Source organism: Belonocnema kinseyi, chromosome 6, assembly GCF_010883055.1.
Source record: "Belonocnema kinseyi isolate 2016_QV_RU_SX_M_011 chromosome 6, B_treatae_v1, whole genome shotgun sequence".
Lineage (NCBI taxonomy): Eukaryota > Metazoa > Arthropoda > Insecta > Hymenoptera > Cynipidae > Belonocnema > Belonocnema kinseyi.
In genome coordinates, this window is record NC_046662.1 from 7198635 (window position 1) to 7209469 (window position 10835).

Genomic DNA, 10835 nt, shown 5'->3' on the forward strand with positions numbered 1-10835 from the left:
ATTAAAAATTATTTTTATTTAAAAGCGCTAATGCAATTTCAATTCTTTTGAATTTTTAGTAATCAATTTTTAAAGTTTGTAATTTTTTCTATTTTTGAACCCTTATTCCTATATATGAAAACTCATAACCTCTATTAGTTGCACATGGAGAAGAGTTTCTTACATGGTGAACTTTTTCTTCAATCACGTGTTTATTTTGTAATGATTAATATATTATTATACTTAGAATGTATTTAATTTTTAATTTTTTAATGTTCTGCATTATCATAAGGGGTAATCTATAAATTATATAATTTAGTTTTATAACAATTTTATTATATCATTTATATCATTTAATTGTGTGTGTGTGTGTTTCTGTGTGTGTAAAATATATATGATATATAATACAACATATTTTCATGATTTCTATATTTGCAAATTATCAAGTTTAATAATGATATGGTATACATGATAATAATTTTTCATAATTACATTATATAATCATATTTTATATTTTAAAATTATTTACAAATTTAAAATTTAATAAAATTTAAATACATTTTTAATTTGTATATTCAATGATACAGGAATAATTATTTAATGTTTATTTTTACATATCCTTTTTTTAATATAAAAGATGATTAAATAAATATGTTGTGACACCATAAGTTTAATAATATTATTATATAAATTATAATGAAAAATGTTATTTAAAGATAAAGTTATCATAAACTAAATTTAAATTAAATCAATTTATTATTTTTATGTCTTAATTATATTAATGATTTAATGGTAAAGATAACTTATTATTTTTATATCAAAATTAATTAATATCGTATTTTTATTTAAACGTTATCTAATCAAAATTTACTTACTATTTAATATTGGAGCTATATTAATTATAAATTTTACATAATTGGAACATTAATAATATTTTCTTTTCACGTTTTAGGGATCATTCACAAATTACGTAACGCGTTTTTCTTTTTTCCATATCGCTTTCCATATCACGGAAATTACATTCTCATCTTTATTTAAACAAAAGAAAAAAGCGTTACGTAATTTGTGAATGATCCCTTATTTAAAATAATATTTTCATGATATTGTATTTGAAAATTATAAAGATTAATAATATCATGTTATACATGCTAATAATTTTGTATAATAATATTATATTAATATTTTTAATTTCTTTACAAATTTAAAATCATATATAATTTAAATACATTTTTTAATTGAATTAATTAATGTTAAAGGAATAATTATTTAAAGTTTATCTTAAAATCTCATTTTTTAAATAATATAAACGATTATTGAATTAATAGCTATATTGGAAAATCATTACGCTTACTAATATTATTATATAAACAATTAAAATTTTTACTAAAACAAAGTTATCATAAACTAAATTAGAATTAAATAAATTTATAATTCCAATGTTTTAATTATATTAATGATTTAATGGTAAAAATAAATTATTATTTTTATATTCAAATTAAACAATAACGAATTTTTATTTTAATGTAAAATAACCAAAATTTATTTACCATTCAATCTGGGAGCTATATTAATTATAAATTTTACATAATTGAGTTATTAACAAAATATTTGTTTTCACGTTTTATTTATAATAATATTTTTATGATTTTTATATTTGCAAATTATAAAACTTAATAATATTATGTTATAAATGCTAATAATTTTTTATAATTATTTTGTATTAATCTTTCATTTTTTAAATTTATTCACAAATTTAAAATCAAATATGATTTTAATACATTTTTAATTGATTTATTCAATGTTACAGGAAAAATTATTTAAAGTTTATCTTAAGATCTCATTTTTTAAAATAATATAAACGATTATTGAATTAATAGAGATATTGGGAAATCATTAGGCTTACTAATATTATTATATAAATAATAATTTAATTTTTTATTATAACATAAAGTTATCATAAACTAAATTAGAATTAAATAAATTTAGTATTTTAATGTTTTAATTATATTAATGATTTAATGGTAAAAATAAATGATTATTTTTATATTAAAATTAAACAATACCGAATTCTTATTTTAATGTAATATAATCAAAATTTATTTACCATTCAATCTGGGAGCTATATTAATTATAAATTTTACATAATTGAGTCATTAACAAAATATTTGTTTTCACGTTTTATTTATAATAATATTTTTATGATTTTTATATTTGCAAATTATAAAACTTAATAATATTATGTTATAAATGCTAATAATTTTTTATAATTATTTTGTATTAATCTTTCATTTTTTAAATTTATTCACAAATTTAAAATCAAATATGATTTTAATACATTTTTAATTGATTTATTCAATGTTACAGGAAAAATTATTTAAAGTTTATCTAAATATATAATTTTTTAAAATAATATAAAAGATTATTAAATTAATATGTATATATATTGTGAAATCATTAAGTTTCATTCTTTTCGAATCTAATTTCAACAAGAATATAAGTGATCAAAAAATGTTAAGAAATAAATTGTTATTAGAAAATCGGGTAAATGATAAAAATGAGCACAAAATTGAGCGCGAGTTTGCGTGCGCATATAATCGTCTAGTCTGAAATAATTTTATTTATAGATTCTCGATTTCAAAAAAAAAACTCTTAAATTTTGAACGCCTTGAATTTATTTTCGACCACTTTTATTATTATTCGTATTTTTAAAAATTATTTTACCAGAAAAAAGGGTTCTCCGAGCCCATCCAACTGGGATTTTTTTCAAAGAGGTCATAAATGTCCTCTCAGTTTCCCGTCTAAAAAAAAAAATTTCTAGATCTTGAAAAAGGCCGATCGATCCTGGATCATGCTACACCAGTTACCCTGACTTAGTGTATAGTTTACACTTTAATATTTCAAGCTAATGTCGAAATCTCTTATCAGATATACTCCTGGAACGTGCGAGCACCTGACTTATCAGAACTGTCTGAATGCACGCGTCGGTGTCAAGTGCGTCTGGGACAGAAAGGACAACAAGTGTATACCAATCACGAAAATTGACAGACGTCGTGACGAGACCTACATGAAGTGTTTCGATGAAACACCACCGCGTGGAATGACCTCGCTCAAGGAACTCTGCCGACTTCTCACGGACTGTTCCGCCTGTGTTCAAACATCCTACAACTGTGTCTGGTGTGGCAAAGTCTGCTCGCATGAAATTTGCCACATGAGAATACCACCTGGACGTGCTGTCGTCACTGAATTGGATCAGTGCGAGGCACACACCGGAATCGAGTGTCTGCAACTCCACACTTGTCATGCCTGCTCGAACAATCCTCATTGCACTTGGTCCTGGTCCAATGGACCCGATCGCTGCAAACCTATCGCCAAAAATAGAGAAGTAAGTTTTATCTTGATGAATATTAGATAGTATAATTCTATTTTATTTGCCTTTATACCTGGTAATAGTTAATAATTGAGCCTTTGATTATTGTTTATTCTACCCTTTCTTTTTATTATCAGGGTGTCTACCTAGTTGGGAAACCGGGATATTTGGTTATTATATTGTTTTCAACTTGTGTTTTCGTTACCTTAAAGAAGCTGTCCCCTAGTAATTATTCAATTCGGGATATTAAAAAAATTTTACATTTTATAAATGAATAATAAATATAAAAATAATTAAAGAGTGTTCATTTAAAAAATAATATGTTACTAATTTGTGGGTGGGGGGGGGGGGGGGGGGGGGGGGGGGGGGGGGGTCGCGCAAGAATACGGTTGGAAACGGAATGGTGGGAAGCGGTCAGTGGAAGTAAAATGAACTTGAAGAATGGTATAGTTGCATAATGAATTAATAAGTTGTAAAATCACATTCATATTTCAGACTTAAGAGTCTTTTTTTCGTTTAAATAGGAACTGAATAAATAAGATCCAATAAGGAAATCCAACTGTTTTTTGTTGAAAAGTCTAATATTTTATTTTTGGTTCGGAATTTATCTCGTTTGGTTAAAAATTGTATTATTTGGATGAAAACTCAATTATTTGATTGAAAACGCAACTATTTAGTTAAAAATTCGAATGTTTGAAAAATATATATTTTTCTGAAAATTTTGGCTTTTTCTAGAAAATTAATTTTAGTTCAAAATTAATATATTGCATTTGAAAGTTCAACTATTTTGTTGTACAAATTTGAGCTACACTGTCGTGCAAAAGTTTTTGACCACCTCTTTTTTATGACTGTCTGAGTTTCCCTTATTTTTATTATGTCAGAGCTAAAAAATTTCCTTTCGAAGAGTTAAATTCTCTCAAAATTCGGTATAAAATGAGCCCAGGATGAAGGTATTTCTTTTTTTTTTCAATTAGATATTGCAAAAATAGCTTAAATTTCAATGTTTTCTTAAATTTTCAATAACTTTCGAAGTAATCAACATTTTTCAATGTTCTTGGGCTTATCTGTAGGCAAATCAGAATCAAAATTACATAAATATATACTTTGAAGTAATTAAATAAAAGCTTCATAATTATATGTTTCATATATTTTACAAAAATATTTTTGTAACTACATTATTATTTCGGAAATTATTGAAAATGTAAGAAAATATGGAAATTTACATTATTTTTGCAATATTTACTTAAAAACTAGACAAACTTTTGCACGGCAGTGTGCTTTGTTGAAAATTCGTTTTCTTGGTTGGTGTATCATCATTTTTCTTGAAAATTCCATTTCTAGTTAAAAATTTGAAATTTAAAAAAAATTTGTTGTGATTTAATCTATTTAACTGTGATTTTTTTAACTTGACCTTTTCTAGTTAAAAATTCCAGTATTTGTTTTTAAAATCATGTGTTCACTTGAAAATTCACCTTTTTTTGTAGAAAATTAATTTTGGTTAAAGATTAATATTTCAAGGTTAAGTATTAAAAAATCTCGGTAAAAAGTTGAAATACTTTGTTAAAAATTTGTTTTCTTGGTTGGGGAGTATCTGTTCTAGTTGAAAATTCAAATATTTAATTAAAAATTCGAATACTTGTTTGAAAAAAGTGTATTTTGTTGAAATCTTTTTTTTTATGAAATTAATTTTGGTTAAAAATTAGTATTTTACGGTTAAGAGTTCAACAATTTTGGTTGAAAATTCATATTTTTCTTGAAAATTGATCTTTTTTAGTTGAAAATTCCAATATTCAAATAAAAATTTTAATATTTATTTGAAAAAACGTGCGTTTTGTTTAAATTTCGTCTTTTTTGTATAAAAGCAATCTATTTGTTTAAAAATTCACCCTTTTTGTATAAAAATGCAACCTTCGGATTCAAACTTAATTTTTTCGGTTGAAGATTCATCATTTTTGTTGAAAATTCATATTTCCGGTTTTAAAGTTAAAATATTTGATAGAAAGCAGGTCTTTTTGGTCGACAATTCAAACGTTTGGTAAACAATTAAACTGTAAGGTTGAAAATGAAGTTTATTAATAAAAATTTACATTTTTTTCTATTTGAATATTCAAATATTTGTTTGAAAAATCATGTATTTTGTTGAAATTTTGGACTTTTTTTTGGTATAAAATCAATCCCTTTGCTTGAAAAACCATCCTTTTTGGTTAAAAAAGCAACTATTTGATGAAAATTAATTTGTTTTGTTTTGAAGATTCGTCATTATAGTTGAAAATTCATTTTCCCGGTTTCGAAGCTAACAATTTTTGTGGAAAATTCCTTTTTTTTTGTTGAAAATTCAACAATTTGGTAGAAAATTAAACTGTATGATTGAGAATTAAGTTTATTGTTAAACATTTATATGTTTTTTTATGAAAATTCAACTTTTTTGTAGATAATTGTTCTTTTTGACTTCAAAATTAAACCTTTTTGTTGAAAATTGATATATTTTGTGGAAAATTTGTCTGTTTTGGGTAGAAAATTAATATTCTTGGTATATGTTTTGGTTAATTAATTCAACTATTTTATTGAAAGCCAGTCTTTTTTGGTTGAATTCAATTGTTTTTTAATTCTAGTTAAAATAGTTTTTGGTTGGAATATCATTTATGATATGTTTTTTTGAGAATTAAGCTATTAAACTGCTTTTTTTTTAGATTCATTTTTTTTTAAACTGAAGGTTCATAATTTATCATTTTAGTTAAAAATTGAAATTTTTGGGTTGCAAATTGAACTGTTTTGTTAGAAATTCTTCCTTTTGGCTGAAAAATTCAACAGTTTGGTAGAAAATTTAACTATTTGGCAGAAAATTCAACTGTGTTCTAGATAATACGTCTTTTAGCCTTAAAAATTAATACATTTTGTTGGAAATTTGTCCTTTTTGGCAGAATATAAATGTTCTTAGTGAAAAATTCATCGTTTTGGTTGAAAATTTAACTTTTTTTGTTCTAAATTTGTCTTTTTTGGTTGTAATTGACTTTTATTCAACTGAGAATATAAATATTCCATTTCTTGTTAGAAATTGGCCCCTTATAAGTTGAAAATTCGTCTTTTTGTTAAAAAAATTATTCTTATTTTTCAAAAGAATTATTATTCTGAAGTATATGTGGATTCAATAAAAGAGTGTAATGAAGTATCATTCTGACTTGAAATCGTAAATTTTCAAGAAAAAATTTAATGTTTAGTTGGAATAGGAAATAAATTTCTGCTTACATTTTTTTAAAATTGCAATCTACATTTAAATAAAAGTGATTCTTCATTTGTAAAAGTAACTTTATATTATAATATTTAACAGTTTTGTTAAAAAATCTTTTCTTTTCTTGGGTTGAAATTAGTTATTTTAACTGAAAATTTAGCTATTCGCTTTTTTTTTTAATTGATCGTTTTCCTTTGAAAATTCAAGTTTCTGGTTAAAATTCGTGTATTTTGTTGAAAATTTGTTCTCTAATGGTATAAAATTGAACTTCTTGTTTTAGCAATCATCTTTTTGCTCAACATTTGATTACTTGGTTGAAAGTTAAATTCTTTTATTCAAAATTATTTTTTTGTTAAAGGTTTCATCATTTGAACTATTTTGTTTGAAAAATGTTTTATTTTGTTTGGAATTTATTAAACTGAAAATGAAACTATTTCAATTAAATATTCCATTTTAGTTGAAAATTTAACTATTTAATTTTAATTAAAAAATGATCTATTTTAGTTGAAATTGCGTGTTTTTTTTATAGAAATTAATCTTCTTGCTTAAAAATTAAGTATTTGGTTAAAAATTCAATAATTATAGATAAAGATTAATAGTTGCAGTTTGGTTGTAAAAGTATCTTTTTCAGTTGAAAATTCGTCTTTTTTGCTAGAAATTAACAGATAAAATAATCTTTTTAGTTGAAAATTCATTATTTTGTCTTAATACTCAATCATTCCAGTTAAAGATTTATTATTTTAACTTAAATTGTAATTGTTCCGATTGAAAATTTGATCATTTTATTTAAAAATTAATCTTTTTGGTTAAAAAAATATTTTTTTAGTTGAAAATTCATCTTTTTGGTTTAATATTCAACAGTTCCAGTTGAAAATTTATTATTTCAGTTGAAAATTCATCACTTGGGCTTAAAATTTTTTTTGTTTATTTAAAATCTACATTTTATTTTAAATTAGGGTATTATTTCAAGTTTTAAATTAATCTTGAATCTTTTCAAAACTTCTAAGTATTTCTCAAAATTTCTCGAATTTTGTCTACAAATAATAAATGTTTAATTGTTATTTATACATCAAAACTTTTAGGAAGTTTTCTAAAATTTGCAGTATTGCTTAAAAATTTTATAAAAAATTCAATTAATTTTGACAGATATTTAGAAGTTCTGAAAACATTTTAAAAATAATTTTGAAATTAAAAAAATTGTTAATAATTTCCATATTTTTCAAGATTTGGAAATAGAATTTTGAAGCTTTCAAGAATGTTTAAACTATGTAAACTGAAAGTAATTGAATTTCTAATTTATGAAGTGTTCAGTTAAAAATTTTTCAATTTTTCAATATTTAATGTTTCTAGCTTAAAATTCTTTAAAATTATATTTGCAGCTCAGTTTTTATCACCTGAATTGAAATTTTTTTAGCTTCAGTGTTCGATTTTTTAATTTCATTGACCGTGAAAAATGTTTGCGAACCGGGAAAAAAACCGAGAATTTTTATCCTTTTCAATTATGATATAATTTAGTTTACAGCGCGTAATTCGAAAATCTTTCACTTGAAAATTTTCCTTTTTACATTTTAATTTTCAAGCACACATTTTTCATTTCAAGAATTTTAAAATGAAGTTTTAAAGACGTAAAAAAAAAAAATTAATTGCCGTTTGAAGTCGACAATTTTGGATAAAAAACCTTTTTAGTTGATCAAAAGTGAATATAATTTATAATGATTTTTGAAATTGTACTATAAATGAAGGATTAAGAAATGAATAATATTTGTTTTTACAAGAGGATATTTGAAATCACTTCAAAATTTAAGAATTTTCCGATTTTAACGTTAAAAATTAAATTGTTTCAATTGGAATTTTGAAATTTTTAGCGTGGTTAAACAAATGTAAACGCCGAATTAAAACTTCATAAACTATTTGCAATTTTAAAATAACAACAAAATGATATATTCATAATTAAAGGCTTTTAACAAATTAAAAATATTGTTTTAGCCTAAAATTTAAAATTTTGTAATAAAAAAAAATGACGGTTGCTGATTATTTAGACATATTTGTTTTTTTATGTAAAATCGGTAATTATAAATCAAATATTCAAATTAAAGCAAAAGTCTAAACATTGAACATTACAATTTTAATTGTTCTATTTGAAAAAATTTAATTTACAAGTAAAATTGTAACATTTTGGTGTATAATAATAAATATTGAACATCTATAATTCTCAGACAAAATTCGACCAAGCTGAAGAGCTATTTAGAAGGTCTGCAAAAATTCAAAATTAATTAAAAATAGTCTACGGGCTAATTAAAAACAAAATATCGATTTTTGCAGATTTCGAACAAAAAATTTAAATGCCTTTTAAGAATTATGAAAGACTTCAAAAGAATAAAAAACATATTCGTAAGATTCCTAGAAAAATTGAAAATGTCTTCATTTTGATGAAACAATTTTTAAAAAAATATTTAAAAGGATTTCCAAATTTGTCAACAATATTTTCCATTTTAGAGGATAACAAAATTTAGGAAGAATTCGAATCATTACAGTAAAAGATATTTAGAAGTTCTGAATTCAAAAATAATTGAAAATTTGAATAAATGTAAAACATGTAGATGTTTCAAGATTTTGAAATAAGAGTTTTAAAGCTTTCTAAGGATTTTAAAAGTAATTTAACTTTTAATTTAAGAAGTGTTCAGTTTATAACAAAAATCTAATCGTACAATTTTTTATATTTCTAGCTTAAAAATGCTTAAAATTATCTTTGCAGCTCAGTTTTTATTTCTTCAAACGTAAACACTTTTAGCTTTAGGATTCAAATTTGTTTATTTCATTGACCGTGAAAAAAGTTTGCTAACCGGGAAAAAAGCGGGAAATGACCGTAAATTTTGCTATGAGTTCGAAATCCAAAAATAATAAAAGACCTCTATTGCCATCCCCATTTAACCCTCAAAGTGCATACATGGTAAAAATCACGGTAAAGTGCATCGTGGGTGTTCAATACCCTAGCATGTTTAATCATGTATTGTTTAACCCCTATTGAATATTTTGTCGCAATAAAATTATCCTATATAGTCTAAGGTATCTTTTATAACGTAGATTTGATTTTATAGCCATTTATTTATTTAATGTTTGTTAAACAAATTATTGCAAAAAGGGGAAAAATGGGTTTTTTACTTCAAAATTCATAACTCACGCAATTTTAATTATTTTAACCTGAAAATGTACGACTATACTTTTAAAATAGTGTACTTTCATAAACAAAATATTACAACATAGGTGCTTTCAAAAAAGATATTTATTTGCACCACACGATTTTTTTACCTCTACTTTCAGCAGCTGCTGCTAGTACGCTAAATGCATGCTGAACGACTTTACTTACAGTTAGTGTCTCCAACTAAAGCTAGATTGCGACACTTACTCAATTTTTTCGAATTAAGTATGGTTTATAAGAGTTTGAAAATCGCTTGGGGTATAGCGCACCCACAATGCACTTTAAGGGTTACGGTTCGTTCAGACACACCCTGATACTCCTAATTTCTTCTTTTTTTATTATTATTAAACTGAATTTATTGTATAATTATGTTAAACCTGAGTTTGCTTTTTCTCACTTAAACTTTTTAATTATCCGACCAAAGCTAATCGCCATCAATGTGACTCAGCCGCAACGACTGACAATGGACACGTGTCGAAGTCCCTGTGTGGAGTACACATCGTGTAGAAATTGTACAGAGTCGGAGTGCATTTGGTGTCAGAATGAGGGAAAGTGTGTGGATCGAAACGCGTATCCAGCGAGTTTTCCGTACGGACAGTGTCGCGAGTGGACGACCCTCGAGACACGATGTCGCGCGACGGAAACGGGAAAGGAGTGGTGCAGTTTTTACTCATCCTGTTCGAACTGCATTTCCGATCCAGGTTGTGGCTGGTGTGATGATGGATCGGGAACTGGAAGAGGCCAGTGCATCAGGGGCGGAGCTAGACACTGGAGTTCCAAAATTGACACTTGCGTCAACGAGAGGTGGTACTTTACCGAATGTCCCAGTAAGTTTCACTATTCAAACATGGTTTCGGCAGAGTTGCTAAAAGACCTGGAAGACCTGTAAGACCTGGAAAAGTCATGGAATTAGAAAAAAATTACTGAAACTTTTTTAATTGTCTCTATTTCAAAGTCATAATAACACAGGCCGACAAAATTTGACAAAGGTTCGGAACCAGAGACCAGACCTAGTATACCCGAAGGTTTTTGCTGCGCTGAATCCGAATCCGACCTCAGAA

General features: G+C 24.8%; 1 protein-coding gene across 2 annotated transcripts in view; it reads left to right on the forward strand.

Annotated features, from left to right (window-relative positions):
• The window catches only part of LOC117174351 (attractin-like protein 1), a 149257-nt gene that overhangs the window by 63117 nt on the left and 75305 nt on the right, over positions 1–10835 (forward strand). For both annotated transcript variants that reach the window (XM_033363396.1, XM_033363397.1), the window contains exons 6-7: positions 2905–3361; positions 10199–10601. In XM_033363396.1, the coding sequence (XP_033219287.1) occupies positions 2905–3361; positions 10199–10601 (860 nt within the window). The remainder of the gene's footprint in view (positions 1–2904; positions 3362–10198; positions 10602–10835) is intronic.